Source organism: Haliotis rufescens, unplaced genomic scaffold, assembly GCF_023055435.1.
Source record: "Haliotis rufescens isolate VD_foot unplaced genomic scaffold, xgHalRufe1.0.p SCAF_31, whole genome shotgun sequence".
NCBI classification, from domain to species: Eukaryota; Metazoa; Mollusca; class Gastropoda; order Lepetellida; family Haliotidae; genus Haliotis; species Haliotis rufescens.
In genome coordinates, this window is record NW_025964013.1 from 3,566,670 (window position 1) to 3,577,411 (window position 10,742).

Sequence of the window (10,742 nt, forward strand, 5' to 3'; positions counted from 1 at the left end):
TATTACAACAATTGCCGTGAGAATGTACGCTGTGTCACAAACTTCGTTTTTAATCGATTTTATGTGAGAATGTGTATATTTTGCATCATATTCATCAAAAATCGTCATCTTTGTAGAAACGTAAATGTCATATTACATCACATGCAGCACTATGTATAGTGAAGGGGTATACATTTATATTTGTTTACGTTTGATAGCCACTTAACGTGAAACGTGACACCCACGTAATAGGGTACCATGTTCGATCATATCGATGTGCATATCTAAAGTCGAAAGTGTGTGTCACTACACTCAGACAATGGAAGCAATGACGAAAGGAAACGGTCAGCTAGTCACACAGATACACGTTGTGCATAAAATCCTGACTCACTGGGTATATCCAGACATTGGACTTTCGTACATACGACTGTCGATTCACGTTCTACATATGTGCGAAATTCTACAAAATATGCACAAGAAAATGTGATGCTTCACATAGCCAAAGTGTTAGGGTCCATCGAACAAACCACCGCACATAAACATCGAAAGCGGCTTTGCCCTTCATGTTAAAGCCAACCACTTAGCACTAAATCCTATTTAAGGTTTTGATTGAATAAATTATATTGATAATATATTTATTCTGTTGCGATTCACATTCAAAACGTAATTTGAACTTGCAAAATCAAGTTTAATTCTGAGTGCTGTTTAGATCGGTTAAAACAGTGACACGGTGGGCGCTGGCAGGTAAACCCTACTTGATATATTGTCAATAAATAAGTACAAAAACAAATATCAACATCTCAAAATACATATTTACACGATAAACCAGAACACGCACATGTTACATATTGGCATGGTCACGGAGACTAATAATGTGGCACAGAATACTATGAGCAATTCCATCCTGGGTGTGGTTTCGGCATATAGTCGACACCGGAGACTGTATATGTACACGTCTAAGGCATTATGTGTGTCCGGTTACAGCGTCAGTGAAATTGCGGTATTGATACCCGTCAGTACAGAAGTCAACAATGTATGGACCTTTAACAGATTTCCTGGATTCAGCATCCTATGCTTGTCTCCCCAACTGAAGCTCTGATTGAGAACTGGTCTTCAGCAAACCACGCTTGTTGTAAAAGGCGACTATGCTTGTCGTAAGAGGCGACTAACTGGATCGGGTGATCAGACTCACTGATATGGTTGATGCATGTCATCGCATCCAAATTACGCAGATCGATGCCTTTTCTGTTAATCCCTAGATTGCCTGGTCCAGACTCGATATTTTACAGACCGCCGTCATTTAATTGGGATATCCCTACGTTCGGCGTTATGCAACACAGAAACATTCTTTTCAGCTGCATGACGGGTGCCGTGTCATATATTAGAGAGTCGTATAGGCCATGTATCATTCGTCTTGCTTATTTCAGGACGCGATCCTGTGGTATATCTTTAAAAGCATGTTTTGTATGCAAGGTAAATATTTCTTGCTGAATTTTTCATGCCACTAATATATTGTCACATATCCCGTGACTCATCCTCCTTGTTACACTCCCCTTCGCCGTCCACACGTATCAACGATCTCTCCTCCATGTCCATCACGTGATCGTCCCGTCCATTCGGACACGGGTTATCTCCCCCTGGTGGTTCCTGCCTGCCGCACCCAGCAGCCACCTCGGCCGGGTCCTCGTCTGCCCTGTTCTCTGGTCGTACGTCTCCCTGACCCTGTCGGTCGGTGTAGGCTGCGTTCATGGCCTGAATAATGTCACTGCTTGATGACCAAGGTTCACAATACGTACCATTAAACCCTTGTTGTTTAGGGGGTTTAGGAAAGTTCCAGTTTTCCACGTTTTGGGCCTTTCCAGACATGTACGAGTCATTTGCGTTGTCTTTTGAGGCACTGTTTTGTCTTCCAATGATAACATGTGTTTCTGATGTGAGTCGTCTGCTCCTACGACGCATGCGCATATGGTCTAGAGTCAACTCCTGCTGGATGATCCTCCGCGTCATCTTCTGTATCCTGCAGGAATACATGACACCGTTTAAGGCATGCAAGAAGAGTGCTATTTTGTGTAATCTATATAATGTACACAGTATAATGACATGTACAACCTGATACCAAATACATTTTTTCATGAATCAGTTACTGTTGTAAACACGGTTCATCGAAAGTTGCTTGAGATATGTATGTACACGTTAATGCCATTCCAGTTAAGCGACAAGGCTTGTCATAAAATAGGACTGGGAATTAAACACACGCATGCCCAGTGATGAAAGCGGCACACTGTGTAACAGTGAAACCATGCTCATTCACTCATGCATTTGTTTTAAATAATCTATGTTATTATAATTTCAAGAAATGCATGTTTAAAATGATCTTCATCAAACAGACGAACAAATTGTAACCGAGCAAATATGTTATTGACTACACACTACACAGTAAAATATTACCTGTCCAACCAACTATCTTATTACCTACACGATACAATATTACCTGTCCAACCAACTATGTTATTACCTACACATTATAATATTAGCAAATATGTTATTGACTACACACTTCACAGTACAATATTACCTGTCCAACCAACTGTGTTATTAACTACACAGTACAATATTACCTGTCAAACCAACTATCTTATTACCTACATAGTACAATATTAACCGTCCATCCAACTATGTTATTACCTACACATTAGAATATTACCTGTCCAACCAACTCTGTTATTAACTACACACTACACAGTACAATATTACCTGTCCAACCAACTATGTTATTACCTCTTCAGTGCAATATTACCTGTCCAACCAACTATGTCATCTCATTACCTACACACTACAATATTACCTTCCAACCAACTATGTTATTAACTACACGCTACACAGTACAATATTACCCGTCTATCCAATTATGTTATTATCCACACACTACACAATACAATATTACCTGTCAAACCAACTATGCCATTACTTACAGACTTCAATATTACCTGTCTAACCAACTATGTCAATACCTACACACTACAACTGTCCACAGACAACTGCTGACTTTACACTCTAACATTACCTGTCCAACCAACTGTTATTATCTACACACTGTGAACTACAATATTACCTGTCCAACCAACTGTTATTATCTACGCACTGTGAACTACAATATTACCTGTCCAACCAACTGTTATTATCTACGCACTGTGAACTACAATATTACCTGTCCAACCGCTACTATGTTTTTTACTACACACTACACAGTACAATATTACCTGTCCAACCGCTACTATGTTTTTAACTACACACTACACAGTACAATATTACCTGTCCAACCGCTACTATGTTTTTAACTACACACTACACAGTACAATATTACCTGTCCAACCGCTACTATGTTTTTAACTACACACTACACAGTACAATATTACCTGTCCAACCGCTACTATGTTTTTAACTACACACTACACAGTGCAATATTACCTGTCCAACCGCTACTATGTTTTTAACTACACACTACACAGTACAATATTACCTGTCCAACCGCTACTATGTTTTTAACTACACACTACACAGTGCAATATTACCTGTCCAACCGCTACTATGTTTTTAACTACACACTACACAGTGCAATATTACCTGTCCAACCGCTACTATGTTTTTAACTACACACTACACAGTGCAATATTACCTGTCCAACCGCTACTATGTTTTTAACTACACAGTACAATATTACCTGTCCAACCGCTACTATGTTTTTAACTACACAGTGCAATATTACCTGTCCAACCGCTACTATGTTTTTAACTACACAGTGCAATATTACCTGTCCAACCGCTACTATGTTTTTAACTACACACTACACAGTACAATATTACCTGTCCAACCGCTACTATGTTTTTAACTACACACTACACAGTACAATATTACCTGTCCAACCGCTACTATGTTTTTAACTACACACTACACAGTACAATATTACCTGTCCAACCGCTACTATGTTTTTAACTACACACTACACAGTACAATATTACCTGTCCAACCGCTACTATGTTTTTAACTACACACTACACAGTACAATATTACCTGTCCAACCGCTACTATGTTTTTAACTACACACTACACAGTACAATATTACCTGTCCAACCGCTACTATGTTTTTAACTACACACTACACAGTACAATATTACCTGTCCAACCGCTACTATGTTTTTAACTACACACTACACAGTACAATATTACCTGTCCAACCGCTACTATGTTTTTAACTACACACTACACAGTACAATATTACCTGTCCAACCGCTACTATGTTTTTAACTACACACTACACAGTACAATATTACCTGTCCAACCGCTACTATGTTTTTAACTACACACTACACAGTACAATATTACCTGTCCAACCGCTACTATGTTTTTAACTACACACTACACAGTACAATATTACCTGTCCAACCGCTACTATGTTTTTAACTACACACTACACAGTACAATATTACCTGTCCAACCGCTACTATGTTTTTAACTACACACTACACAGTGCAATATTACCTGTCCAACCGCTACTATGTTTTTAACTACACACTACACAGTGCAATATTACCTGTCCAACCGCTACTATGTTTTTAACTACACACTACACAGTACAATATTACCTGTCCAACCGCTACTATGTTTTTAACTACACACTACACAGTACAATATTACCTGTCCAACCGCTACTATGTTTTTAACTACACACTACACAGTACAATATTACCTGTCCAACCGCTACTATGTTTTTAACTACACACTACACAGTACAATATTACCTGTCCAACCGCTACTATGTTTTTAACTACACACTACACAGTACAATATTACCTGTCCAACCGCTACTATGTTTTTAACTACACACTACACAGTACAATATTACCTGTCCAACCGCTACTATGTTATTAACTACACACTACACAGTACAATATTACCTGTCCAACCGCTACTATGTTTTTAACTACACACTACACAGTACAATATTACCTGTCCAACCGCTACTATGTTTTTAACTACACACTACACAGTACAATATTACCTGTCCAACCGCTACTATGTTTTTAACTACACACTACACAGTACAATATTACCTGTCCAACCGCTACTATGTTTTTAACTACACACTACACAGTACAATATTACCTGTCCAACCGCTACTATGTTTTTAACTACACACTACACAGTACAATATTACCTGTCCAACCGCTACTATGTTTTTAACTACACACTACACAGTACAATATTACCTGTCCAACCGCTACTATGTTTTTAACTACACACTACACAGTACAATATTACCTGTCCACCAGCTACTATGTTTTTAACTACACACTACACAGTACAATATTACCTGTCCACCAGGAAACATCCACTGGCCAGTCCCACGAACAACACAAAGCCACAAACGCCAATGCTTGTACCCAAAATCAACCGGTCTGCAATTGGAATACATAACAATCATGGGAATCACATCATTTAATGTTTCAGAATTAGAATACAATTAACTAAACTCATTTATGTGTGCATATAAAACGTGAACGCCAAGACAACAGTCGTAATCATTGCACAAAAAGGCCAAGGGAAATTACATGCACGGACCACTGAAAATGACTGACGACAGCAGGTGTTATCGAAAAGGGTAAGCATGTCCCGCGAATGCGTCAAGACCAAACGCCAGGCAAACATTACGTCCAAGGCGTCAACATCTACCCTTACCCCAGCTCTGTTCCGTCTTTGCTTGATGGACAGCCGCGATGTTTGGAGCATCGTAGTCCACATTGACAGCCGATGAATCTGAAACTGGTCCATAATAGGGAAATATCAGTCACATATATCTATTATTATTTGAAGAGACGTGTGGTCCATATGTCTATGGATCATCAATACTATTTTTGCTAAAGAATATGATCTTGGGTATGCATTTGGGATACTTTTCTGTGTACCATATACATGTAAAATATATTTTTATACACATGTAAAATATTTATCAGAAGACTGACACTTTGCCATTTGACAGTTACTGTCAAAAAAAAATATGTATTGTAAGTTTGAAGAATGAGCGGATCTATTGTATATTTCACCACATGTCTAAGCTTTCATCAAGCCAGTCTCTAAAACTGATGTGTTCTTTCCGCCTAATATAAGCATTATAGTGAACGATTATAACCTACCACTTGTTACGTTTGGGTGATTGTCATGTCGTTGTGTGGTGGTGACTGTAACAGCTGAATGGAGCCGTGGTGCAGCATCGCCTGCAACAATACGATGAATAAGTGAGTGAGTGGGCGAGGGAGGGAGTGGTGCCGTAATGATAGATGATGGCTCAAACATACACATCGTCGGTGACGACTACACCGAATCAGCCGACTCAAAACATTGTAAACCTGGATTTCCATTCGTCACACACTGAAAACCTTTTGATCCATATCCCCATTTCTAGATGAATTAAATGTGTATATTCCTAACTAAATACTGTTCTCGTTGTTGTTTCTTCGGGAAATTGACTATTGTTATATATAAAATATACTCGTTCTTTGGGATGGGCAAACGTTTTGAGGAAGACCAAGCTGTGATCCGCCTCCTTTATGTTGTGGCAGCCTGGACAGCGCAAGGTCGGCGGTTCCATCCCCTGCCGCATCCTTTCGAACGATAGTATGATAGTACTTTTGTGTCTGACATTCGGCATTAAGGGGATCAAACAAGAACCGGTCGATTCTCAGTGGTCAAGCATTATATACACTGTATTTGCGGCATATAAGCCTAGTAGAAGCAGACAAACACGAAGCGAAAAGCAGGAATTTAGTCAACAAACCTTTTCTGGACAATACCACAGTACTGGAGAGTATTGGGTTTGTGTTGACGAGGCATGTGAGCGTGCCAAAATCATTTTTATTGACATTTGTTATCTTCAGTGTCCAGTTCCTCCTTTGTCCCTTGGAACTTATCGTGTATCGTTTCCTGAGACTCCGTGACCCGAACGCGACGACGCGGGATCTCGGATCAAGCCATAGAACCTGCAAAGTACATCACAAATACAGAAAGTGTCACAGAAAGTGTCACAGAAAGTGTCACAGAAAGTGTCATTCCATGAAGGCTCACACAGATACTATCAAATTTAAATGATTGCAAATTGACGTTTATGATACGACGGATAAATAATGAAGTAAATGAGGTTCTAGACATGAATTTCAATCATTGTACCCGGTTTGGGAATCGAACACGACCCTAGGCGTGACAGACGAACGAGTTTTAATGTCTTGGTTAAAATAGCGTTGGCTGGATGCAGATACGCTATAGTACCACTGGATGTACGGAGATCTGACATGTTCATTACAAACACAACAAGCAACGTTGTTGAATTGGTTTTTTGCTTTTGTAAATTTGGCTTCAAGGACGTAGTCCTGGTAGCTATAGAATTCATTTATACCACATATAAATCTATTATGTTCCGGGTACATATTCGTCTCCGGGTTATCCTCATGAGTAAGTGAGTGAGTACGATTTTACGCCGTTTTTAGCAATATTCCAGCAATATCACGGCGGGGGACAGATACCAGAAATGGGCTTCATACATTGTACCCATGGCGGGAATCGAACCCTGGTCTTCGGCGTGACGAGCGAACGCTTCAACCACAAGGCTACCCGACCTCCCCTCTACCTCGTGACGAACTGGAAGGTGATTATGTTCAGTCAGACTCTGCGGCCACTTTAACAAACAGCATATGGGCGGGACATCCAGTGATATTTTCCCATACTGTGTTAACCTTGTACAATTCAATCTCCTGTGTCAGATGAATAAGTCCAAGCACAGCCCCCAATCAGTGTAACCTTTGCCCGACCAGACTAAATTAAGAAGCGGAAACGTGACAAGTGCGCATATGCCCATTGACCATTGACGAAGAGCGTAACCACATTTTGACATCACGACATCGCTCAATAGGAAAGTCGCAATTAACTTGCTCAAATGTAATAATGACAACACTAGTTTCAGCAATGTGATTTTTTCATTTGCTTTCTATCATTTGGATATATTTTATACTTGATGTGTACAATTTCCCAGCTCATCTTTACGGTAATGCCATTCCTACACAATATATTAGCAGCCAGAATGTAGAGTGCCCTGGCCCAACAGTGCGCTGTTCTAACCTTATACTTATGTTTTCGTTGTACGATACAAGGAAGTTCGACATCATCTCCGATAGAAGCCTTTATTGGCTTCTCTGAAGTTTCGATGAGTGTGAAATGTTTATCTGCAAGTGGAGATACATAAGTAAAATTGTTTATTTCATGTGTGATATACAACAAAGCGTATTTGTACCAATACAAACAAATCCGAAATCATGATAGGTTTGATTTAAAACTAATTTATTTACAGTTATCCATCATAAAGAGGTGACATTCAAAACGAGATAAGTTGATACCACAAGGGAGTAATAATGCAATAAGTTCTCCTGCAATCTGGTATCAATCTTGTTATTGGACACATCACATTTTCTCACATTTGCCGCCGAAAACATCTTATTTACTTTTCCGTTCAACATGTATTTAAATCTGTAGCTATGATGTTACACACATCATCACCATACATCTAATATTTAGAAACATGCTTTACGAAACATGTGATATAGATTTCCGCCGCACAACAGCTGAAAATAGTGTAAGTGTATGGCATCGTGTTCACCTTTTCGTGTCAGCACGAATGTTGTAGAGTTCACCACCGTCCTGTTCAGCATCCAAGAACAGGCGTAGAACCCTGCATCCGTCACAGTGGCAGCAGCGATGATGAGGCTTGATATGCCTTGCGTCTTGTCTTCCGCGATCTGGTACTTGTCGGGATGAGAAACCACCCAACGTCCTACGGCAATGGGTACCTGTAACCCCGTCTTTCTCCAAGTTACCTGATGAAATATCACCAAATTCAAGCTTAGTATGTTGTGTATAGTTTGTAAATTCTTATTATATTATTCATATTTTAATTTAAACTATTTTAATTTATAGTTTTGTCATAATGTCATAATTATACACAAATAAATAATATTAAAACAAACAAATATTGCAATATTGGTCATCCAATCTATTCTGTTTCTTGTTTCTTTGTGGTGTTAGGGTAAAAAATGAAAAATGATTGAACAGAGATTACATCGTGAGCATTGCTAGAGCAGTTAAAGCCTAAACCTACTGTTACATCGGCACTTGCAGGGAAGCGGCATGTGAGATTCACTCTTCTGTTTGTCTGGTACAGTACGCGTATGGCGGTTCCCAAGTCGTCTGAAGGTTCACCTGAGTCATAAATGACAAATTGAGAAATCGTTGACATTTGATCGAATCTGAATGTCCTACTGGTCTAATACGTTGTGCCGAGTTGCTTTTCTTAGTCGGTACAGAATCCGCTGATCGTAGGTTCAATTCCCAGGCTCTCCGGTACATTTGGTTGGTCAGCGCCATACCAATGCCACCTGTGTACCAAAGTGGTTAACAGGTAAGGATGTTGGGAGATTCCTACCACATTAAGCTGACACATCCTGTCATCGCCCGGGAGTCAAACTACTCTAATTGCCCTTAATAGCTGACCATTGGCAAATAATAGCGGTGTGCTGACACTGTTGACTGACATTGACATATGCAAAGTTATCACAATACACCCAGAGGATTAAACAAACACACGTATTTGAAAAAAAAAGATTCTCAGCCACCCCTCCCTCCTCGTTATCACATAATCCATGTCATAACACGTTAAGCACTCACTGATTAAACCACAACAACCACAAGAAATCTGTTGACCTTGTAGTGACCTTACTCGATCAATCCGTGTTAGATAAACTTATATTATATAAGTTGATTTGTATAATTTACATGGGAGAGACACCTGAATGTGGGGGTCACGTAAGGTGAGGTGACATGAGTTTGTACTTCAAGATCATTGCACTTGGCGTCCTTTGAAATAAGGTTTAATTATCTCACTGAGTGTTAGCTCAATGAAGGGGAACCACCTCATTTGTTGAACCCATATGTACGAACACATACCTTGTCGATATAATATAAACCAAATGCAAAATGGCGGCCAATTTGAAATTCAAGACGGCCTCCAAAATGGCGAAGGAAAAGACAATGGATTTTTTTACCTATTGGTATAAGGGGTGATTAAATTAGGCTTGAGTAAAAATGCCAGGTAATTTACATTTCGCCTCATAACGGATCCTAAAAAGGGAGAATGTGGGTTTCGAACCCACGATCAGCTGCTGATGACATAACTGAGGGATGCCACACATATATACAGATAAGAAGGATGTCAGGCATCTGGATCACCCCTGTAACCTGCTCCACAGTTCGGGTTAAGAACAGCAGTACTCGAACACATTTTACCCATTAATACTGTGTTTTATAACAAACTTATGTTTTATTATTAATTGAATCATTTACACGGTTTTATGTTGACATGTGAAGAATGGGTATCTCTAGTTACACTGGAGGAAAAAGTAAATAATGCATCAATTATCATAATATAAAGCGCTTCCACATGCTCACCAAGTCTTAGCAACACGTGGTAACTTACCTTTCCCTGACTCAGCAGATTGTGGGAGAACTGTCGCACACACCAGGGACAAGTGCAGATACACCATCAGCATCATGGTACATGGTACAGATCCACCGAGCTGTCACGTTCGTTCTGTCACAGCCACAGTTCAAACATCGACATAAGTATGTAAACACAATGTACTTAGTCTACTTACTCTGCGTATCCT

The 10,742-nt window shown here is 39.6% G+C and overlaps 1 protein-coding gene across 1 annotated transcript; it reads right to left on the reverse strand.

Annotated features, from left to right (window-relative positions):
* Nucleotides 1-773: 773 nt before the first annotated feature.
* On the reverse strand, nucleotides 774-10,726 carry LOC124136736. The gene is made up of 9 exons (XM_046502734.2): nucleotides 10,553-10,726; nucleotides 9,179-9,279; nucleotides 8,681-8,897; nucleotides 8,146-8,249; nucleotides 6,812-7,013; nucleotides 6,171-6,251; nucleotides 5,716-5,799; nucleotides 5,351-5,435; nucleotides 774-1,996 (listed from the first exon to the last, which is right to left on the reverse strand). The coding sequence occupies exons 1-9, from the start codon at nucleotides 10,626-10,628 to the stop codon at nucleotides 1,495-1,497; spliced, it is 1,452 nt and encodes a 483-aa protein (XP_046358690.2). The 5' UTR covers nucleotides 10,629-10,726; the 3' UTR covers nucleotides 774-1,494.
* Between the last annotated feature and the right edge of the window lie 16 nt (nucleotides 10,727-10,742).